The sequence below is a fragment of the Trachinotus anak genome, unplaced genomic scaffold (assembly GCF_046630095.1).
Source record: "Trachinotus anak isolate AG129_WGS33_773 ecotype Australia unplaced genomic scaffold, CSIRO_AGI_Tana_v1 ptg000019l, whole genome shotgun sequence".
NCBI lineage: Eukaryota > Metazoa > Chordata > Actinopteri > Carangiformes > Carangidae > Trachinotus > Trachinotus anak.
In genome coordinates, this window is record NW_027273870.1 from 16719597 (window position 1) to 16744370 (window position 24774).

Consider the following 24774-nt stretch of genomic DNA (forward strand, 5'->3'; position numbering starts at 1 on the left):
CCCCCCTAACTTAATGTTGGCGGTCATATTGATCATCCCTCAATGCATCAATTTTACATTGGCAAATGAGTAGTGTCCATACTAACCCAAAAGATTGGGGGGGGCACTGATCTGGTTTTGTGATAATGAAGAGGACACGCTTTACTGACATACATCTCACTTTAATGATTAAAATGACTACTTTAAGCTTGGAGACACATGCATAAAACTTAAGAGGAAACACAACCACATATAAAAAGGTGACCCCATTATGGGGGGTCTAGGTCAGGTTCAGTTACATTTACTGACATCACTTTTACTAGACGTTGACATTAGAAAAGTATTGAATTATATTAAACTGGAGGCCTTGAATCCTGCTTTAAAGTAACTAATTAAAATTTTCATTTTAGCATTGACGGTTCATAACCTGACTTCTATGACACATTAGCCTCCTGGTTGATGAGGGTGTTGAGGTCCAGCTTTGTTTTCTCTAGAGCTGTAGTTTTGGCCCTCCGCGATGGACGAACCACAGGAACTGAGTCGGGAACATTTTCTCCATCACTGTAGCCAAAACAAAAATATGAGTAGTGGTATCAAATCATGTATGATGGCTTCAGCCATCACATTTCCTTATGCATAGATGAGAATAACAGAGAAGACTCACCTCTCCTCAGATGACTCTGCCCTCCTGCTTGGCTTTCTGCCTCCTTTAGCTGTACAGACTTTCCTCTGACCTGTGTACACAAACACTCAGGTTACCTCACAGCGCTGAGTCAAGTCCTCCTCTCAGGTAGACAAGAAAAGCTCTAAAAATACACAGGCACTATCAACAACTGCCGATTTGGATGAGTATACAGAACCCACATTACCTCTTCTACCTCTCTTGGCAGATTTAGATGGATCTTCTGTTGCAGCCTCTGTGAAAACACGGTAGACAGAAAATTCATATTTTTGCCATTCCTCTCTCTGCCTTTTGTATTCATATAACTAGGCTTGCTAATGTCTCTTCATATCCCTTTATTGATATGAACAAAGTTCTTTATGTGCTCCTTAATTTTTCAAGTTAGGAGCAAGGGGGGGGGGTAATAAGACATGAGTAAGACATAATCCTTTTACAGGAGGAACTGTTGTGAATAAATGTAGAGTAGATTTAGTTAGACACAGGAGTAGGAATGCTCAGCGGAATGTGAGGTGGACTTTTATACAGATTGTCACTATGTATGTACCATCTGCATTAACATCCAGTGGTTGTAGTGCACTGGCGCTCAGGAGCTCGGCTTGTTCTTTTGAGTCCACCAGTTGATAAACCATCTTCTCCAGAGCACGGAGACAAACGCGATCCCTCACCACCTAAAGAAAAGGAAGTCAGAAAGTGGAGAAATTAAACATTTCAGATTATAGATATGCACATAAAGGTGCAATAATTAGTCAATTAATCAAGTAGTCTATTGACAGAAAAGTAACTGGCATCTATTTTGACAATCGATTAACATTCTCTGGTTCCAACTTCTTCTTCTTCTTATATGATAGTATTTTTGGGTTTCAGACTTGGTTGAAGACAACAAGACATCTGAAGACCTCACCTAGAACTTTCAGAAACTGAAGGGCATTTTTCACTATTAGACATTTTATTAAAAACCATTAATTCAGAAAATTTGCAGATTAATCGCTATTAGAAACAATTGTCAGCTGCAGCCCTAGGTATATAGGTATACGTAACCGTGGGAATGACTATGTTTTTAACTGTATGTCTGTATATACCTGTACAAGCTGCTGCAGCAGCGTCTGCAGGTCTTTCCTGACAGTCCCATCTCTGCTGAGCTCCAGGTTGCTTAGAGTCTTGGCATAGAGACGAACCTCAGGGGCTGTAGGGTCCTTCAGCATCTCCCCACACATACGAACCGCCAAATAGTCATGGACACACACCTCCTAAAGACATGCATCCAATACATTCGATTAGTTTTTGCCTTGTTGAGCTACTGTTGTAATTGTAAACAGCTTACTCAAACAATTGTGAATTAAAGCTCAGCCTGCTTTAATGTGAACTGAAGCATTCAAGAGAACAATTTGCAGACTTAATCTGTGTTGAAGAAATGAATATGCATTCGAGGGAATAAAGCAATATGATGAAAAGTTTCAGTGAGCCAATAAAAAACATGACTACTAATAAAAAATAAACAACACTAGTCTCAGTGGATGTTTCTTACCTCTGTGTTGGTTGAGGGTTTAATAAGCGCACTGGGGCGGGTCAGCTCCACAAGCAGCTCGACTACATTGTTAATATCCACCTCTGCTAGAGGAGAGGTGGCTGGGGCATTCATCAGAGTCCGAACAGTCGGAAGGAAACTCTCCTCCACAACCTCCTGGTGGACCCTTATACACCACAAAGACCAACTCTGTGTTAGTTTGTATTGCATAACTAATAACTTTACCTGGGCAAGTCCTGATACTAATAACAGGAGGATGGGTAATCATGTACACATAATAAATACCACACAATAAATGAACCACATTGCTCATTGTTTGCCTGTGTATGAGAACATGTGAGACCTGCTCTCGCGGGCATAGAGTTGGAAGAAGACGCCAAGGCAGTGTCGAAGGCGGGTGTCGTCCTCAGTGAGAGGGTTGTACCAGAGCAACACCAGACGGGACAACATCTTGGCACTGGAGATGCGGCCGATGTACATAAGTTTGGCCAGGCCCTCTGCTGTTTCTGTGCGCAGGTCAGACACCTGAAAACGTATACCTTTATAAGACTTTCTCCATTTTACTCCCCGAAAAAACTAAACACATAGGTTTGGTCATGGAATAGCTCACCTCACTGTCCAGGAACTCTGAAAGCATCACAAGGATGCTCTGTGCAGTGTCCTCCGATACCTCTTCCTTCTCCTCGGCCACTGGTGGTGCGTCTTCCTCCTGTCTGTCTGGTGACTGGGAGGGTGGGGCTGTCTGAGTGGGAGCTGTTTCAGACAGCAGCTGGAAGCTGAACAGCAGCAGAAGGTCAATGATGGCGCGCAGAGCACTGATACGGATCTTTACCTCATCCAGTTGGGCAATCTGAAAACACACACACAGCAATTTTAGAACTGGCAGTAGAAAATTAATGTCTGAGTTTATGGGTCAGCGAACCAAAATTACACAAAGATATTTTACCACTTAGCTCTCGTTGTACCTGGTTATGCAAGTTTGATTTATATTAGCTACAGTTAAACAGAGTAATCAAAAGGACCTCAGATCTGTGGGTTACTGGATTATCTCGAGGATGCTGTTTCTAGAAAGACATGTTTCTGTTGTGTTTATTAAGCACAAGTTTCATATAATTTTTAAGTACTAGTCTCTGTAGCAGATATATCAAAACCTCAAACTAAAATGAAAACTACCTGCACAGGAGAATACAACTGGTGGTTTCAATATGAAACATTGGGCTAACTGACTGTCATGTTGCCTGTTTGTAAAAGTATGCAAAATAATTTTAGGCAGATAAATCATTTATATAACATTACCTGTAGCAGCAAGACCATGTGAGTTTTGGCCAGCTCCTTGCTGTGCAGAGTGCATGTTCCCAGACACACCACAGCCATGTTACGGACAGCAGGGTGAGCATTTGCAATACTGGGCAGGACCTGACAGACAGAGAAATACTGACTTCAACCAACTTCTGACTGTCTTGATTTCACCAACATGGCATGACTTAAACAATAAGCAAGTCATCACAGATGAATCCAAGGTTTCAACTGGTTGGCATCCTCAAAAGCAAGTACAACGTTAGAAATGCAGGTGAAACAACATTGTAAAAAAGGACCATTTTATACAAGCACACAGTGGAGAAAAAGCATATCACTACATTTTGTCGTAACTTGAATCCCTTCCATGTCTTCTATATAATTATTGCAACAGACAGACAGACACTGTGTTCATTGGCACTGTGGGAACTACTGACATAAGTCCTTGGCAGACCATACAGTATAGGTAGCTAGGTTCTAATATTATTGATTTCTAGAAGAACCAGTTTGAGCTTGTGATCTATAAATCTATTACATACAGCAAGTGTAACAAAAGGATGAGGTGTGTGGTGTGGATATATACCAGTGAGGACATTAAGGCACTTATGGTTGGACCAATTCGAGTCTTGATGTTCATCTGCTTCAGCAGTTCAGCACACATTGTTAAACACCTGAGAAGAGTCTCTGGGTCATTCTGAAACACAGAAAACAAAAACAAACAATTAAGAAACAAACAAATACGTCAGGACACAGAGGCAGTGCTTCCTATTTGGTTATGTACCTTCTCAGTGCGGGTCTCCTTGTCAGCTGGCTGGCTGCTCTCTGTGATTTCCTGGACGATCTGGTTCCTGCGGTTCTCAAGCTCTGTGATGGAGTCCTTTAGCTCTGCTGCACGGCTGAACTCCTGGGCAGTGATACAGTCCTCCAGGGTTTGTTTAGCCTCCAAGAGACGCACTTTCACCTCTGCTAGCTGGATGGGAGGAGGGGAAGAAAAGAGTGGTAGTAACGTAAACGGAAAACAAGAGTCATTCCTTAGCTGAAATATACTCCAGAGGGTTCTTGACTGTTCAGATAGGTGACTACACCTCCTCCAACAGGGAAAAACAACAACAGCTGAGGCTCTGGGCCAGGTTACAATCCCTGAGAGGATACTTTGCTTTTACTCACTGAAAAAAGGAGAGAGAGCAGGTGCACTGACAGGATGGAAGCTAATCACCTGGGCTAGGATTCACTTCATCTGCAGCAGATGAAGTTTGGCCTCCGAGATATTACAGTTTGGAAGCTAGTTGTAGAGTAGATGGATTGACAATCATGACTGAAACTCAAGACTCTTAGATAATCCCTCAGTGCCTTTTTCTTCCTAGGTCACTTCCAAAAATAGGCTGGTAAGGACCTGACTGTCACTAAGGTCAAGTAGGGAAAAATGTGGTGAAGAAAACTCATAAAAGGGAAAACTAATCAACCTGGATACACCAGGGAAAGACCAGATTAGCGTAAATGATGTGCACCTTCCACCCCACTTGTTAACACATGCTATGCCTCCAAATACAAACCAGATGGAGGTACAACAGGATGAACAAATAGAAACCGACAAAGAAGGAATATAAATAGAGCACAGAAGAATGTAGATAAGTGCAAATCAGAGGAGAGTTAGAAATCAAAAGGATTAGTAAATTATGAGTTAGTGATCTCGATTTAAGGTATCTGAACATCAATACTTAAGTGCTCTATTATATATCCTGTATGTATACAAATACAGTTACGTCAGATAGCCAGGAACAAGACTTTGGAAGATTTAATTATCAGTTAACATGTTCATGTATAAGAAACCTGAATATCCTTTTGTAGCAACTGATCTTTGAAAGTAATTGCCTCTGGGTGCTTTCAGTTAGCAGAGGGTTGCCCACCTGGACCTGCTGCCGGCGGCTCTCGTTCTCATTCACTGGCTGACTGGCCTCTGTGATGGGCTCCCTCACATCTGAGATGATTTCTGCCACCTGTGCAACACAGAGCCTACTCATTTAGACATCATTCTCTGTGGTAATGACACCACCAATTAATAGAAAATCTTGTTTAACTTTGTCACATTTCAAACTAAAAACCTGTTGTAGCAAAGGACAATTTCATTCACGCATCCATCAACAGGATCAAGTGTCTCCATTTGGAAACACTGACAAATAATTTCATCTTTTATATTTTAATTTCTCTCTAATTGGTCTGGCAGGTGAATTCATGAAGAGCGTCATTGTATGCATTTTCCTTTCTGTGTGGAAAAGAATGAACACAGATTTTAGTCAGTTCAAATTTAAGTGTAAACCATAATTTACAATCTGAATGCGTCGTTGGTCATCAGGGATGAGAGCGAGGAGTTTCTCAGTGAGCAGGGAGACCAGGGAGGAGGGGGTCTGTGGAAGAGCCAACATCTCCTGCAGAACAGCCAACACACGCTTCCTACAAAGACAAATAAAATAATGAGTCAGATTAAAGACAACTGAAGGCTCATATTAGGTTAAAATAAACCAATGTTTCACAAAGCAAGGCCTGTGGATTTTGTCCCCCATTACTTACACTGACAGTGCATTCAGCAGAAATCTTTAATAAACTGGAGCAATGATTACAGCAAGCAAAACCCTTTTCTAGGTTCATATGGACATATGACAATTGTTTTAAGACAGACTTGAAAAATTGTGCACCTATGCTTGAACCAGGATTTATACGACTTCCAAAGTGCACGTCGAATGCTGGGATAGCAGGAAACCCACACCCCACACCCTTCCAACATCTGATTAGGAGGTCTGTGTCTAACCAGTTATGTAACTTTGTTAAACTGACAATCTGATATTCATACTCACTTCACACTGTGTTTGGCCAGCGTGCAGTGGTGCAAAGGTAAGTAAGTACACTATAACTTTCTTCCTCCATCATACTCATATTTAAATGATACCGCATCCCTCTCCCCACTGTGACAGCTGGCTTTTTCCCCTCCCACTTCATTTTTTCCACCATCTGTTTATCATTGTACCAACATAACCATGACCTCATCTTACCTGCCTCCCTCCTCGTTTGTGTCCAAACATCCAATGAGATAGATGAGCTGTTGAGAGATGAACTCTTTGGTCATGACCAGCTCCAGCTGGTTGAAGTCGGCCCTCTGCTCCTCCGACAGCACAGGCACTGCCCTCAGATATCTGCAACAGTCAGAGTCGAACATCAAACATCTGAGAGGTAACAACAGCTCTCAGAGCACAGGTAGATTAGATATTATTCAGCTACACACTCAGTCACAAGAAAAAAAAAACAAAATTTAGACCGCTCTCAGTTGCCCAAGTCACAGTGGTACAAAACAGAATATTACAATCATATAAAATGCAATACTGTAGCTGAACACTGCAGCTGCACCACAAACAAGCAACCGCTACACTCAGCCAGCCACTCAATTATTCATACAAACCTTTTTTTAAAGAAAATATTAAATGTATTTAATGAGCAGATAAATGTTAAGCATGCCTCCCAAATACAGCTAATTTATTTACATTACAGCATCACACACATTACAGGTGTTAAAGCAACAGACCACTCCAAAAGCGATTCACGGGAAGGATGATGATTGAGTCCTGGGACTTCAAAATAGGAATGAGTGTGGTCATTATAAGATTATATCCAGTATATAGTATGTTGACTTGAAAATCAAAGTCAATGTTGTAAAATCTCTTTTAGTCTCAAGCACAATGATCAGTCTTCCAGATAAATACTGTGCTTTCCACAGCAAAAGCAAAACTAGATCTATAAGGATAAAACATTACAAGAAATTCAAAGATGCTGCTGTATAATAAAAGCAGTCTAATATTGAGTGTGAGGGTTAACAGCTAAATCTTAAAGTAGTTACAGTACACAGTCTGTTGGGGCCCTGAGGCGGGGTTAACTTGATCACAGCTGTTTTTGAAGTATCTGGCTTTGATCTTGTAAATAAAAAACATACTGACTTACAAGAGCACTGAATATCACCGTACGTTGTTCTACTTTTTGGCAGGGATGAGGTCTTTTTTTAATATAAATGTCACACTTCACACTGGTCATACTTACAAATGGCATTATTTCATGATTAGGTTCAAATTTTAGCCATTGGTTAGCCACACTGTCAAAGCAGTTATATTAGTCTTGAGTTAGCCACACAGTTACATACAGAAAGAGCTCCTCTGAGAACATGGGGCATGCCTTTAGATACCTGGAGTTACAACATGGTTATGGCAAGTGAATTTGCTACTCTGAGCATCACATAATTACTTGAACTTTATTGAAACCTGCAATGACTGAATTTTTGGCCACTTAAGGCCAGAAGACACAAGTTGGGAACATAACATCATTACCATTTCAGTTATGGTGGCAAACTTGTTGTTGTTGTTGCTTATTTACACACATGGCCACCTAGCAAATGCAAGTGCAATATTCACTATTTTAGCTCTGGAAGAGGAAGATATTTGGATCTTTAGCTGCTAAATGCACTGCACAGGTAAACGATGAGCTGAAACTCAGCCCTTAAAAGAACCTCCATAAAGCAGAGGGGAGCTGCAGAGTCGGGGGATAATTCTCTGCCAGTTTCACATTATCATGTTGTTTTCTGGCTCATATTTAGATTATTATATTTAAAAATATTAATTATAGCTACTTAATACTATATTGACTACAAGAATAAATCATTCTTTATAGCCTGTTGTCACTGATGATTTTTTTGCTCCACAAGTTACTCTGCAGGAGGGGTAAAACACACTGCTGACAGCAAGAAAACTGTGAATATAATTCAGTGAATCTGTTTCTTCTCACCCATAGAGGTAGTCAGCATAAGTGGCAGCGTCTGGCAACACTTGGTCCAGCATTTCATCACCTTCATCTCCTTGAGCCTTGAAAAACTCACACAGGGCTCTCCAGTAAAGCACATTCTCACAGGTCAGAGAGTCCCATGGGATCAGCTTCCTATTAAAAAATAAACATAATGAATCTCTAGCCTCAGATATTTTCTCAGCAATGTCAAGAGAGAGCCAGAGTTTGAAGTACGTGAGTGTACCTGTTGTCGAGCTGTACTCTATCCTGCAGCAGCTCCTCAGTAGGTTTGTTTTTGAAGATGGCTTTCAGTGTGTCCAGAGCTGTTTGGGCGCAGTTCTCTACATCCAGCCTGTGGAGCAGCTCTATGACGTTACCATCCAACCGAACTAGCCAGGCTGGCAGTAGACGACATCCAACCACCTCCCTCACCGCTTCTGCAACACACACATCCAATCGGGTTGAACAGAATTTACAGCTGATCAGCAAAAGATTAATTGGCAACTGTTATAATTGCAAAATGCAAAAATCAATCATGGTTTGAGCATATCACACACACAGAGGCACAGTAATTGTTAGAACCTGAGGTGTCGTGGAGACCCTGCTGCAGTAGACTAACCCTCTGTGCAATGGTCAAAGCTTTAATGTGAACCTTGTCAGCCAGAACCTTAAAACAGGAAACAAAGACAGAAATGTTAGAGCAAACCTCAATTCACAGCATTTAAAAAGAATGAGTATTCAGTCAATCAAAACAATTTTATTATGTTATCTATTGATATACTTGCCATGTGTCTGCATATATTTATACAGAATAATTTGACAGCATGTGTGGCTACCTGGTAGGCTAGCTTGCGGACGTTCTCTTTGATGTCCCGGGTACGTTTCAGTACTTTGGGGAGGGTCCGTGGGGACATTGCAATGCAGGAGAGCACAGCACGTCGCACCTCAGCATTACTATCATTGTCCAGAATCAACATATATGCTGAAAAAAGGAAAGAAACAGAGCATTTGTTTATAAATAGAACATACCTATAAAACCAAACAAAACGAAAGCTCCTTCAAAGACTAGGAATTAAAGACATGATCAAAAATACAAGGTCATGAAGTGAGCAGCAACACTCAAGAAGTCCCACTCACAGGCTATAACACAACAGATGGTGGATATATGGGTTCAAACACACAATTTTAAACAATGTTCTCCCAGATTTGGTTGTTGACAACAAATTTTATATATTACAAATTTGTAATATTTTCTGCATTTGCTTGACTGTGTTCTATAAAAATCAAAAAGAAAGGAAAGTAAAGGAAGGGAAAAAAAACAAACCGCTGATGGTTGGACAGTCAGAATCTTTTGGCTGCTGCAGACGGGTCATGGCCAAAGCAGCCTGAATCCTCACATTGGGGAACTTGTCAGTGACACGAACCAGCATGGCTTGGTGGATCCGATCAAAGAGGTCATCATCAATCTGGGCATTCTCTGCCATACTGCCCAGCAACTTGTTGATCAGCTGGCACACACGGAAACGCACCGCATGGCTACTGGCTTTATGAGACTAAAAAGACAGAAAAGTAGAAATTGCAAGGGTCCAAACAGTTTGGGAGAAGAAGTGGAAAAAGGAGAGCAAGGAATGGGGAGACAGCGGTAGACAATACAGAAAGTTTACAGGAGTGGACATGGATCGAAGGAAAGAGGGTGATCAGAAAAGGGGTTGAATATCACAGGAAAGTGTAGGAGTGAGAAAAGGATGGAGTTCAACAGGCAGAGACAGGAGACAGATAATAAGGATAAAATCTGATTAGGAAGCAGCAGAGACATCAATCACAACAGGGCTTCTGTGTACACGTAAAGGACCAGTATGTAGGATTTAGGGTGATCTATTGGCAGAAATGGAATATAACATTCATAAGTATGTTTTCATTAAGGCAATATCACCACAGCTAAGAATAGTTCTGTTTTCATTGGCTTGGAAGGAGCCCTATTGCACTACCATTTTTCTACAATCTGTAACCTCAATGCTGAATGCCACGAAATCATACTCACTGCTCTTTTAAAACTTAGAAGAACATTTTACAACAAATTACCGGCTTTAAGATTTCTTTTAAAAAAAAGTTTGCAACAAATGATGAACAGTTCCTACAAAAAGGTGACCCCTTATACTTATTTAGCACACATAAAACAAACAGTGCCTTAAGAATTTAACTTTGAATGCACACACTTGTGTAAAATTGTTTATACCTCCAATAGGAAGTTGAAGATGAAACTCAGAAAGGGATGATCATCCTCAGCTTCTTCCTCTTCCTCTTCATCCTCCTCCTCCTGTTCCCCCTCCTCTGTTTTAGGTGGAGATTGGAAACTTGTTGCGAACCTCGCAACAAACTCGATGACATTTTCAACTGTAGGTTCACGCTTGTAGACAATCATGGCGTACTTCAAGTAGTGGACAAACTCTTCATGGAACAGTGTCTTATCCTGAAGCTGAAGTAGGAGATAGGGGTTGAGACAACAAGGGATGAAAACCAAGAGAAGTCATATAAACTTAAGTTTAAAATAAAACAGTGGAAATGGGCAATATGTGAAACCAAATAAACAGTTTCTGCAGTATTTATTCACAGCAGAATAATTACCCAACCAGACCTCACAGGTTGAGTGGGATTGTTTTACTTGCTTTCCGGAGCAAGTAAAACAATACATGGAGAAGCAGTGATTAGTTTCTATGCACCACATATTTGTGTAGTTAGCAAAGCACTTTGAATTGCCCTGTTCTGCTCTAATACACTTAAATTCACTTTTTTCTATTTGTTGCAATAATTTTATCTGATTTGATTCTGCATCCTTTATGAAAACCTTATTGGAAGAATGTGAAGCCAAAAAGAACAAATAACTAGCCTACAAGAAGGCTAAATTAGGATTATTTTCATTATTTAGTAGTTTACAGATTATTTCCTTGCTTAATCAATTAATTGTTTTGTCTATAAAACATCAGAAAATAGTGAAAAAATCTCTCTCTATATTATTTCCTACAGGCCAAGATAATGTCTTCAAATTTTTATTTTCTTTTTTTTGGCCTGATAAGCAATATGAAACCCAAAACTATTCAGTTTACTGTGTATGTGTGTATGTATGACAGTGAAAACAAGATGTGAAAGGATGCAACCATATATTCTTTGGGCATTTTTGCATAACAATTAGGAAAAAGTTGCAATGAATTTTCTGTCAATGGAACAAATTGTTGGAACTCTATGACGGATAATGAACGACAAGATTGCAAAACACAGTTGTAAATAATATATATAAATAATATATCTTCATAGAAGTTGTATTTATACTGTGAGTGAAGTGTGGTAATATGTCTAATGGTAATTAATAAATGCAGGTGAGCGCACATAAGAGCGCCGCATATTAACACAGAGGACTCACCTTGTTATAACGGCTCTTCAGGCTTGCTACCAACTTTGCCTTGTTATTGTGGCCCTTCTGAGCGCGCTGAAACGCCTCTTTAATGTCTATTTCATTGTCTGCGGTCATCTTTGCTCTGCAGAAAACAAAAATCAAAACACAAAGTCACTCAAACAGCCGCAGAAGCTCTTTAACAACTGAAATAATACTAACGGCAACTTGTTTGTCTCTAGTGCCTCATTAGCGAAAACCGAAGCCCCACCTCGATCGAGCTCCCACTGAGAAAGCAACGGGAAAACAACGTCAACAAGTCGTATGGGAGGAGGTTCCCCAGAGACACCTTACATCACCGTTTATCTGAATGTTTAAAACAGACGTCGTATTATACAGAATAATAACACGAAGTGTGAGTTTTAAAAATGTACCTTCTCTGCGGTTTTCTTCTCCCACACCACACTGCCGCTCGTTTTCAAATTCAACTATCGTGTATCCTCGCGATAACTGAGACGCGTAATCTACGTAGTGACGTACAATGGTGTGTGCCCTGGGTTTAGCCTGGCAGGCGGCTAAATAATACAATACACAAAAGCAGCTGCTCAAAGGATAAAATAGTTTATCAATTAATCTATCGACAGAAAATAAATCGGCAACTGTGTATTTTGATGATTTATTACTCTTTTACTATATTCTGAGATTTTACATTAGATTTTACATTCACATCAGCACTCAAACAACAGACTCCAGACAATAGAAACTATCAATTGTAATAATCAACATTTTAGACTGTTACAGCCCGGCTCTTAGACTGCAACAAAACAATGGGAGACACACAGGTATATCAAATAAAAACGAATTTATTTACAACAAAATTATATTCAAAACACAAAAAGTAGATGGGAGAAATATGTAAGGTCAGTTGTGTAGGGAGTGGGTGAGTGAAAATGTACTGTATTGGTGTTGTGCAGAGCTATGTGTATGGTGACCAGGCCTGCCCACGCCCTGACTGCTGCTGCTCTGGCTATATGCATGGGGCACACAAGGCCCAGGTGTATCCCATACTGCTGACTGGACTCCTCATTGTCTGCATCCCTAGAAAGAAAGCACAACAGAGCCAAGCAGGAACCAAGCAGAGGGGCCAAATTTAGATGCACAGTAAATTACACAGAAAAAAAGAACTACAAACAATAACAGGACATTCTTCACATAGTCTGTGCACTCAGTGTTTGCTCAAGGTATTCCCCCTACTCACCTCCCATGTCGAAGCCAATCACAGCTTTCTTCTCCATCTGGCTGTGAGAGGGGATGGTGTATCCCCCCACACCCTCCACTGGGCCAGACAAAATCTCCTGAGAGGCACAGAACTGTTCCATGGAAGTCAGGCTTCCATCTGACTGCATCAACAACATGTCTACATCCTGAGGTTGGAGGGGAACAAGAGATAGAAGAGCACTTCAATGTTCAGATGAAACAGCGTCTGAAACTGACACTAGCTAGAACACCTGGAAAATCCTGCCTCTGTTCTGCAGTGATGTGATTTTTGCCCCCATGCTTGACCTCGAGGCAAGGCCTGCACCACCTCTTTGATTGAGGTAAGACTGTGTCTTTAAATGTAAATGGATTTCAAGGAACAAATGGGAGTAGACTTGTAAAGGGAAGAACCAAAGGTAGAAAAACATGAACGTCCACCTAGTAAACCACGTGGGTTACATGTACAACAAAAACAGGCTATTGGACATCAGTCCCCATTAACATGTGTCTCTGTGGACTCCCCTACTCCCACAGAGACAAACAGAGACTGAGAAGGTGAACTGTATAATTGAGTAAACGTTGACATAAAGATAAACAAAAGTAGTATAAGTGAGTTTTAACTTAAAATATTTCAAATATAAATAATAAATAAATATAGCTTGAATATATATATGCCTCTGTGCCTGAAAGGACAGAAAGGAGCTGAACTACTGATGTGTGAATGCAGCAGAGGGACAGCCAGACTGGTGATGCTGTAAGACAGAAAACCTCTCAGGTCTTTTTCTACACGTTCAAGATCCAGCTCCCTCTACACCTCCAGAGAATCCCCAGCACTGCCTGAGAAGCACCAGCACACAACACCACACACACACACACACAAACACACACGGACACACACACACAAATTATTCATACATATCATACACAGCACTGGACTGAACACAAAGCCCTACTTTATTAACCAAAAAATACAGCCTGCTGATGAATTATGTGAAAATATTAAGAACAGAAAGAGAAAGAAACTCGAAGACATTTGGAAGTAGAGGTGGGTGCACAAACGAAACAGATTTTTTTGACTTGATTAAAAAATGTATATGCATGTGTCTTGTACTTTAACTTTAACATGCTGATGTTCAGCAGATGTAATGTCTAGCATCACCATTTTAGTTTAGCGTGTCAACATATGACCATTAAGTAATTAGCACTCAACACAAGGTAGAACTGACACAGATGGAAGTGCAATTAGCTTGGCAAGTGTTATGTCAGGAAAGTGATGGACCCCCGCTTATAATAAACTCAAAGTTTATGTTTTGAAAAAATATTGAGGCACCGCCACACCTATAAAAGAGAACACATAGCTGTGTTTCACACCTGTGACAGTACGTTTGGGATCTTTCCTGGGCAGCTGGCAGCCAGTCTGCCAAAGGACGACTCGCTCACGTCTATCACCTCCTCATACAGCACTTCAGGCGCTGAAACCTCCTGTTAATATATATACACACACGTTATGTGAATTCAAAACAGGAAAGCAACATATTGCAACATGCCTATAGGAGGTTGGGTCAGCATGAGTGTGACTGAGCCAGTGATAAGGTAAATCTCCATGTGTTTGTCCTGTGCTCTTCTGTTTGTAAATGCCACTTTAAATGAGAAAAATATTTTAAAATGTCATTATGTTTAGCCTTCTTAACTGCTGTATTTCTGTAACAGAACAAACTGTCCAAGGTCACTATTGTGATGTGATATATAGACGTGCCGCTGTCACCACCTTTAAGCCCTTAGATGCTGTATATCACTCTGCTATTAGATTTATCACTGGGGATGCCTACAGTACCCATAATTACAGTCTCCTTACTTACTCTTACTCAATCAACTACCCCTGTGTTTGTTAACCTCCACCTGACCTCTAATCTCACAAAACTCTTTGTAAAAAGGAAATATAACTATAAAGTGCTGTCTAATATTTCAGAGTATGTGAGTATGTAAGTAAGTATGTATGTATTAATGCACCCATCCATCTTGTCATGTTACCTCCTCCAGGACCCTGCAAATCCCCTCAGTAGGACCGTCTTTGTAGCTCTGGAGGTCTTGCAAGAGCAGTTTCAGGACTCTCTCACACCATCAGGCAGCTGGGCAATCACATCTTTTCACAAAACACGTCACAACTGGCTGATTAAACATTTTACTTAACTCTAAATATTGTATGTTTTTACAAATGTAGAAGCTATTGTGTCCGCTGCTGTGACTTTAAAACAGGGTGACAGGACAGTGCAGTTTAAAAGGAACACTGAACATGCTAACCCCTGAGAAACCCGACTGCCACCATCAAGATAAATGCATCTTCATCTTGCTGGTGATTGTTTGGGTTATCCCAGAGATAAACGAGTACTCTGCACCGCCACAATGCAATGGAGATGATCTCTACACTGAACACTTCAAGGCTCCTACACGGCTCAGCTACTGTGAGTGTGCTGTGGCTACGAACCCTTCATTAATTCTAAGCAAAGAAGCCCTACCGACATGTTACCAACACCTTAGTAGCCCTGGCAGGCTGTTAATTTTTGATTATCCAGTAACTGTCAGGTCGACCTCCCCTAACATCTCTGCTTAGTCTCGTAATTCACTCTTGAAGAAGCCCGTCTCTCTATGTGCAGCTGCCTGAGGCTTAAACTCCACCCCACTGTGAGAAGCAGGGCTCTGAAATTTGAGCAGCTCTGGATCATACACTCTGTGCCTGGCAAATATACACATGGATGTATCCATGGATGTCCACCATGATAACCCAGAGAGAGGTCACAGCTGATTCCCCGCCAACAATCTCCTCCTGTCTGCTGTTGTCAAAATAAACAAATCTGATTAACCTTCCACATGGCACTATGTGGAGAGCAGTGGTGAATTTATATATAGTATTTTTTACAACTTTTTTTTACTACTACTACTACTATAGGTTCTAGGTATTGAAAAAATCTTATAAAACGAAAAGTAAAAATAAATAAAACATAAAATAAGATTATGTGCATAGAAACCACCTGCTGCTCACCCATAGCAACAGCATTCCAGAATGCTGTTGGAATATAAATACAGGCACAGTGCTTACGCCCTTCACTTTCACCGAGACCTTCGGAGAGGTAAGTCAACTTTGGTTCTAAGCAGGTTCTAAGGTTAGCAACCACGCTCAGCTAATAAGCTAGCATTAGCATTAGCATCTAAGCTAATTTTTTCGTTGAACATTAATCATCTTATTTTTTTCAGTAATGCTAATGAGTAAGGTATAACCCTAACCCTAACCTGGTATTAACATGCGTCCTGAGAGACCCGATCACAAGTGGTCAAGTTCATCTGTTCACACCTGGCTTTAAAATGCATCTCCACATGCGTCTAAGGAAATAAGGTTTTACCCATTAGAAATAGTAAAATATTGTATTATTTTATTATAAAACTGTGACTGGACTCATTAGACTGTGGCAGAGGACATCACTAGAGTTGGCGGTCCTTCACTGTGGCCAGGACGCATTTGCGCTCACACTAGGAAAACAATGTGGACACATGTGGCCCAGACCACCTCCGAATGTAGTCTGAGAGACGGGATCTCGAATGCTTCCTGAATGCATCCTGGGTGCATTCACACCTGTACTTAGAGCTGTCCACTTGAGATCGGATCACTCAGGACAGATGTTAGTACCAGGTCTGAACGGGGCCCAAGACTTCAGCTGCTGGTGCTCAGAAGACGTCTACTGTTGGCTAGCTGCTCGGTTTTCAGTGTCTTATTACTTCCACATGTTTTTAATACAGAAAATGCAACTTTCAGATGTGGCCTTAACTTTTTCTTTTCATGAAGTACATTAACATGATTACTGTTTTTTGGCAGTTGATTACATTTTTTTTAGTAAGGTGCATCAATCCAGGCTGACTAATAAGTAGTGAGAATCCAGAGAGAGAGGACAGCCAGAGCTTTAAGCCGGTTAATTGAAGCTCCTGTTGCTGTTGTGCATCTCTAAAGGGAGCAGTCAGTGCAATGATCACAGAGTATAAAAATGTAGTCAAAGTAAATTTTGAAAGTGTTCTTAAAATTTATTTTACAATTACACTAAACCAATATTATTAATTCATCTTTCAGAATACTGGAGAGTGAAAACAACACAAGCAAACAGAGTGAGAAGAACACAAGTGGAAAGGGAGAGAAAAACAGAAGAAGGAGAAGAGAGACAGACTGAAGAGGACTGAAAAAGGAAGATTGGAAAGAGGGAGAAAGACAGGAGTAGGGAGAGAATGAAAGACGGTAGGATAGAGAGTAGGAGGAGGAGGGAGGGAGACAAGAGCAGGAAAGGGAGGAGAAAAAAAAGAGAGACAGGTGAGGATGGAGAAAAGGAAGAGGAGAAGGGAAGAAAGAGAGAGACAGGAGAAGGAGAAAAGAGAGAGACAGGAGGAGAAAGAGAGACAGGAGAGGGAGAAAGGAGAGAGTCAGAGGAGAAAGAGAGACAGGAGAGGGAGGAAAAAGAAAGACAGGTGAGGATGAAGAAAAGGAGGAAGAGGAGGGAGGAGAGAGAGAGACAGGCCAAAGAGGAGAGAGAGAGACAGGAGCAGGAGGAGAGAGAGAGAGAGGAAAGGGAGGAGAAAGAGAGACAGGAGAGAGAGGGAAAAGAGAGACAGGTGAGGATGGAGAAAAGCAGGAAGAGGAGGGAGGAGAGAGAGAGACAGGCACAAGAGGAGAAAGAGAGACAGGAGGAGAAAGAGAGACAGGAAAGACGGGAAAAAGTGAGACAGGTGAGGATGGAGAAAAGGAGGAAGAGGAGGGAGGAAAGAGAGAGACAGGAAAGGGAGGAGAAAGAGAGACAGGAGAGAGGGAAAAGAGAGACAGGAGACAAAAAGACATGCATGGTTGGAGGAAGACAGACAGGAGAGCGAGGAGGAAGATGAGGATGATGGAGAGAAACAGCAGGAGAAGACAGAAAGAAATGAATCGTTTCAAAAAAGGGGGCTAATTTCAAGCCTGAAAATACGGTACCATGAACACCAGAAGGACCAAATCATCAAGGCCATTTCAAAGACCTACCAGAAGGAGGAGGCCATTGACGCTGGTGGTAAGAAAGTCAGCTTCCATGCTGTGTTGCTTCCTCCAGATAAACAGTCACTTTCAATGTTTTTATAAGATGAATTATAAATGATTGGAAGGTTGAAGGAGTTAAGCTGTGCTCCATGCTTATCTTTGATTTTCTGTTTCTTTCAGATGATACTCCTGAAATGAAGGAGATAAGAACGTGGAGGCAACAAGGTAAGAGGAAGAGGTTGCTAAAGGAACAACAAAAAATGGAGGAAAAGATAAAACACAAGAAGGAGAAGGGGAGAAAGGAGAAAAATCAAGAGGAGGAAGGTGAAGGTGATGAAGAGAAAGTGGGTATATTTTCAAAAATAGTGACTGTGCTCTTTTCAGGATATGGTGACTTGAACATGGCTGTTCTTTAACGGGTGGATCATACTTTCTGAACCCAACAGGCTGACAGGCACCGCAGCTGGTATGATCCCACTGCAAGATGGTCTCTTGTTAATATTACCTTAATATTTAAATTTAAAAAATAGTGTCCAGATATCAAAGGATAAGAACTTTGCATGACAACAATCTATTGCAATCTGAAACAAGAGACCATCTTGCAATGGGATCACACCAGCTGCTCTGCCTGTCAGCGTGACGTTCCGGCCCGCAAGTACTCAGTAGTCATTATTACATGAGGACTCAGTACTCATGGGTTGGACTGCACCCATCTTCAGACTCAGTTTTCATTTTGATCTCAACTGCACACCTGTCAAGTGTCATGAGTGCATCTCCAACGGTAGTGAAGCTGCAAAAAGCTACAAAAGCACCTGCCAAGGTGCTCAAAACTCCCTCTGTGGCAGCTGTGGTTTTTCCACTACAGCAGGCATCTCCTGGTCCACAATTTGCCCCGATGACACACACACACACACCTTTAGACCCACAAAGTTAAAATAATACCAGTCACACTGTCGCAGCAGGTAATAATGTAATATAATCTTACTAAACAAAATCAATTTAAGTTTAATAAGCAGATAAATAATTTAAAAGTAAGATTAAAGTAGTTAGAGAAGGAAAAGGTAATTTCTAAAACAGTAGTTTTAATACATAATAAAATTATTTGCCCTCCGATATGGGGGGGGGGGGGGGGGGGGGGGGGGGGGTGATTTGATCAAATCTAATAAAATTTAATTTAACACATTATCATTAATATTTATCATTGGTAACCAGCCAATAGCAATATAGCAACTATTGTCCTTATCACTTATCACCAGCCATGACAGTGTGTGGCTGGTATTGTGTTCTCCTTGTGTGTGTGTCATCATGGTAAAATGGTCCTGGAGACATCTACTGCAGTGGGAACTACCACAGAGGCAGTGTTGAGTACAAGTGTTTACATGTCTGTCTGTCTGTGGACTGAACACGATAGCTTCACAACCGTGCAAAATTCAGTCTTGAAACTTTACAGGTGTGCAGCTGAGATCAAATTGCAGGCTGAGTTCAAACATGGGCATTGTCCGATCCATAAGCACTGAATACTCAAGTAGTAATGAAGTAATAATGTAGTAATGACCTTCTAGTACTCATGGGTTGGAACATCAACATGTAGCTGGTGCAATCCCATTGCAAGATGGTCTATAGTTAATATTAACTTAATATTAAGATTTTAAAAAAAAGGAAGGATCATCCATAAATCAAAGGATAAGAAGCTTGCGTGATTGCAGTCTATTGCAGTCTGACAGAAAAATGTAATTTAATCTACCTGAACAACACCAAAACATTTAATGTATTTTGGTAGGCTTAACAAGCTTAGAAAGAAAAAAAAAATTTCTTAAACAGTAGTTGTAATACAGAATAAAGTTATTTGACCTCCGATGAGGGGGGGTGGAGGCGGGTTCAAATTAAAGTTAAAAAGAGCACAAGTATATATGTCAAAGACACGCGTGCACACACACACACACACACACCCTTAGACCCACAAAGTAAAAATAATACCAGCAACACTGTCGCAGCAGGTAATAATGTAATATAATCTAACTGAAGAACATCAAAACACTTAGTGTAATTCTTTAGGTTTAACAAGCTAAAATGATAAACAATTTCAAAGTAAGATTAAAGTACTTAGAGAAGGAAAAGGTCATTTCAAAAACAGTAGTTGTAATACGTAATAAAGTTATTTGTCCTCCGATGAAGGGGGGTTGGAGGCGGGTTCAAATTCAAGTTAAAAAAGAGAGAACGAACATCAACATGTTGATGGGCGTCGCAGCTGGTGTAATCCCATTGCAAGATGGTCTCTAGTTAATGTTAACTTAATATTTAGATTATAAAAAATGGAAGCATCATCCATAAATCAAAGGATAAGAAGCTTGCATGATGGCGATCTATTGCAGTCTGAAAAAAATATAATTTAATCTAACTGAACAAAACCAAAACACTTAATTTAATTCTGTAGGTTTAACAAGTTTAGAGAGAAAAAAAAAAATTCTAAAGCATTAGTTGTAATACAGAATAAAGTTAGTGTACTTACTTACTGTAGTGAGGGGGGTGGAGGCGGTTCAAATTAAAGTTATATAAAAATAGTAATATGTTTTCCTACACACTTATACATATGGAGGACCAGGGATTTCACAGGAAGAAATGAAGCATATTTATTTGTTTAAAAGGGAAATTCAGTTATTTATTCCTATTTTTAAACTATCTTTTCAAAAAAATGTTGGAAAATTCTGTTATTTATTTAACTGAGTCACATGCACATACCTCAAGGAGTGAAATAAGGTTTTAATGTCAAACTGAAACAATGATCACTAAACAGAGGAGGTAGTCTGTTATGCCACTTATATGCAGTCAATCCCTCCACAGGCATCTTAACACCCAAAAACTCAAAATAATCACTGAAAAAAAATGTGCAATGAACACTTGTTTTTTTATTCTCACAACTGGTTTTCACACTGTGCTCTCTGCTGCTGTGAATATGCAAAAATCTATGGCCTCATCAATTTTGCTGAAATCCCTTTGATGCTGGTCCACATGTTTGGTACATGGTGGCTTTCCATCTATGACTGCTATATGCACCAAAGACCGCCAAAGCTGTTACGACGCTGAAATCCTGCAGCAGATGAACAGTGATGATCATTAACAATTTGAGCCTGCTGTTTGCAATGGCGTTTCCACAGGAATTCAACAAGATGAACAAGGACAGGGGCTCTCCATTCAAACTCCAATGGCCCTGTTCAGAACTGATATTAGCATGCGTCCTGAGAGATCTGATCACAAGTGGTCAGCTCTAGGTTCATCTGTTCACACCTGGGATTAAAATGCGTCTCCAGCAGTAATGAAAGGCTGAGCACAGCTGTATAGTGAAATAAGGTTTTATCCATTAGAAATAGTAAAATATTTTCTGTTTATTGTGAAACTGTGGCAGGACTCATTAGACTGTGGCAGAGGACTTCAGTAGTCCTTCAATGTGGCCAAGACGCATTTGCGTTCACACTGATTCTGAGTGATCAGATCTCAGATGCATTCTAAATGCGTCCTGGGTGCATTCACACCTGTATTTAGAGCTGTACACTTGTGATCGGATCACTCAGGACGGATGTGAATACCAGGTGTGAACAGGGCCAATCAATTTAACGGATCACTGTGTTTTGTTACCTGTGGGCACCTGTGGAGAGCGTGGCAGAAAGAAATGAGGAACAGGTGCCGTGACTTCTTGGTGGAAATGTTCAATCTGACCATCATTCTGTCACAAGCAAAATCATTGGTCAGATCAGTCTCAGTGGTGACACTCTACTCTGAAGATCTCGCAGCCCTTGAAACACAGTATCAAGCTGGTACATACCACCAATGGAATAAAAAGGCAGGCAGAGTCAGTCAGGCAGATGCGTTTTAGGTTGACGTACTCAATTACAAAGAAAGCAGTGGAGACCAGCCCTGAAGAGAAGTCACCCTGTTTGCTCTGTTGTTGCTTGCAACGCCTTCGAGCAATGCTGACGTAGAAGGACCACGCTCACAGATCATCTGGTCTACTCCAAACTGAGGAATAGACTGGGATGAGATACTCTCAACAGCATACTCCATATGAAATGTGGACTGAGAAGACAAGATATATATACACTGCATGAACTTTGTCCCAAGCCAGGAGATGATGCAGCATTTTAACAGCTGCATGTACTTCGTAAGCGGTGCATTAGAGAGCAGAGACACATAGTCAGATGAAGATAATTTAGGTAAGTGTTCTTTGTTAGTGCCAGGATGATTTTCAAATAACAAACAAACAGAACTAGGCTAAAAGTTGTTAATGAGATGTGTAGTGTGTGTGTGTGTGTGTGTGTGTGTGTGTGTGTGTGTGTCTGAGCGTGAGTGTCTCAGCAAGTGTGTTACAAGGGAAGAGAGCTGATAACAAGACAAGGGGGAGGACAGGATCAAGCCGGGGGGATGCTTCAGTGTGTCACCAGCTGCATGAGAGATGAAGACAGTAAAGATGGAATTGAATTAACGTACTGCACGTGCTGTTTCTGTAGCCTTTTCATTAGTGCCAGACTAGGATCCTAAGAATTGAACTTGAAATGTTGGATTAAACAGACAGGAACAGAACTAGGCTGAAAGTCATCAAGGTGCATGTTGGACCTGTGTGTTACAGATGAACAGAGCTGATGGCCAAGACGAAGAAAATGGGAACATTCTTTTCATACATTAACTGAGATTGCCAGTCCATGGCCAATTCTGTGTAATTTTTTTTAATGATTGTTTAAAAGGCCAACAAACAACTTTGTTTTGCCTTCACTCATACAACTACTCGATCAGTTTGTTGTAGCAACTTCTTTACTTTTAGTTTTCATTCTTTTTTTTTCTTTTTTTTTGGCCTGTTGGTTTTGTTTAACTTCTTCGCAGTTGACTAAAATGTAAAATTACAAGTTACAGTATTTTTGAAATGTTTTTTTATGAAATGCAAAAATAAATCCATACCTATATATAAATTGATGAACTGGTCTCTCTCTCACATTGTGGTAAAGTCACCTGTTTATCTAACATTAATATCTAAATTATGAACTATTGACCACTCCACAACACCTTGGTGTTATTGTATGATGTGATCCTCCTAGGCAAAGGAGACAGAACACATCCTGCTGCCACGTACAAATCACCATGCAACAACCTGAGGGACAGTGAATGACGTAGATACACATGCACACACACAAACAAGCACATAACATACTGTAAATAGATATATGTATATTGATTTTTCTGGGATTGTCATCCACTCAGCTGAATTATAGTTTAATACTTTTGCAACATTGTTCTTGAAACATTCATGCCAATAAGGCACATTTGAATTTGAAGGTAAAGATTGGACATGGTTGGGCAGGTTTCCTGAATGTGGCACTTTAAGATACTGTCCCTTTTATTTAAAGAAATACATTTTTGGTTGACAAGCAAAACATCTCAGTCACAGTACAGGATAGTTTTAGGGCCATAGCCAGGATTGTAAGAATTTGAGAACTTAAGTGAGATAATGTTCTCTTTGTTTTGTCTCAGAAAGAATCAGAATCAGAATCAGAATCAGAATCAGAATCAGTTTTATTGCCAAGTATGCTTTCACATACAAGGAATTTTTTCTGGTGATTGGTGCAATTGATCAGCAACAGTGGGGCTCTCTAGCCTTGTTGATGAGGCTAATAGCAGATGGGAAGAAGCTATTTTTGTGGCGAGAGGTTTTGGTCCTGAAGGACCGCAGCCTCCTGCCAGAGGGGAGTGTCTCAAAGAGTTTGTGTCCAGGGTGGGAGGAGTCAGCTACAATCTTCCCTGCACGCCTCAGAGTCCTTGAGGCGTACAGGTCCTGGAGGGACGGAAGATTGCAGCCAATCACCTTCTCAGCAGAGTGGATGATACGCTGCAGTCTGTTATTGTCCCTCTCCGTGGCAGCAGCGTACCAGATGGTGATGGAGGAGGTGAGGATGGACTCAATGATGGAGGTGTAGAAGTTCACCATCATAGTCCTTGGCAGGTTGAACTTCTTCAATTGCCTCAGGAAATACATCCTCTGCTGAGCTTTTTTGATGAGGGAGCTGATGTTTAGCTCCCATTTGAGATCCTGTGTGATGGTGGTTCCCAAGAATCGAAAATGCTCCACGGTAGCCACGGGGGAGTCACACAGGGAGATGGGGGTGGGTGGGGCTGGGCTCTTCCTGAAGTCCACTATCATTTCCACTGTCTTCAGAGCGTTTAGCTCTAGGTTGTTCTGCCTGCACCAGGTCACCAGACGCTCAGTCTCCCACCTGTAGGCAGACTCATCGCCATCAGAGATGAGTCCAATGAGAGTGGTGTCGTCTGCAAACTTCAGGAGCTTGACAGACTGATGGCTGGAGGTGCAGGTGTTGGTGTACAGGGAGAAGAGCAGAGGAGAAAGAACGCAGCCTTGCGGGGATCCAGTGCTGATGGTCTGGGAGTCAGACACGTGCTTTCCTAGCTTCACGTGCTGCCTCCTGTCAGACAGGAAGTCGGTGATCCACCTGCAGGTGGAGTCAGGCACGCTCAGCTGGGAGAGCTTGTCCTGCAGCAGAGCCGGGATGATGGTGTTGAAGGCAGAGCTAAAGTCCACAAACAGGATCCTGGCATAGGTCCCTGAGGAGTCCAGGTGCTGGAGGATGAAGTGGAGAGCCATGTTGACGGCGTCGTCTACAGACCTGTTGGCTCTGTAGGCGAACTGCAGGGGGTCCAGGAGTGGGTCAGTGATGGATTTGAGATGGGACAGGACAAGACGCTCAAATGATTTCATGACCACAGAGGTCAGGGCAATGGGT

General features: G+C 41.2%; 1 protein-coding gene and 1 long non-coding RNA gene across 3 annotated transcripts; both read right to left on the minus strand.

The window, feature by feature from the left end:
- Positions 1–140: 140 nt before the first annotated feature.
- On the minus strand, positions 141–12208 carry ncapg (non-SMC condensin I complex, subunit G). Its single transcript, XM_071503263.1, has 22 exons — positions 12123–12208; positions 11719–11833; positions 10537–10776; positions 9625–9853; positions 9137–9282; positions 8883–8967; positions 8545–8737; positions 8304–8453; positions 6530–6670; positions 5810–5933; positions 5390–5479; positions 4264–4452; positions 4066–4176; positions 3483–3602; positions 2797–3036; positions 2530–2711; positions 2187–2352; positions 1741–1908; positions 1206–1329; positions 849–896; positions 644–713; positions 141–540 (listed from the first exon to the last, which is right to left on the minus strand). Exons 2-22 carry the CDS (start codon positions 11824–11826, stop codon positions 414–416), a joined length of 3051 nt encoding a protein of 1016 aa, XP_071359364.1. The 5' UTR covers positions 11827–11833; positions 12123–12208; the 3' UTR covers positions 141–413.
- Positions 12209–12355: 147 nt separating this feature from the next.
- On the minus strand, positions 12356–16873 carry LOC139636542 (uncharacterized). Of its 2 annotated transcripts, XR_011694420.1 has the most exons (5): positions 14977–15998; positions 14317–14427; positions 13714–13782; positions 12947–13112; positions 12356–12786 (listed from the first exon to the last, which is right to left on the minus strand). It is a non-coding gene; the product is annotated as an uncharacterized lncRNA (long non-coding RNA). The 2 variants fall into 2 exon arrangements; XR_011694419.1 differs by having other exon boundaries at positions 12947–13782; positions 14977–16873.
- Between the last annotated feature and the right edge of the window lie 7901 nt (positions 16874–24774).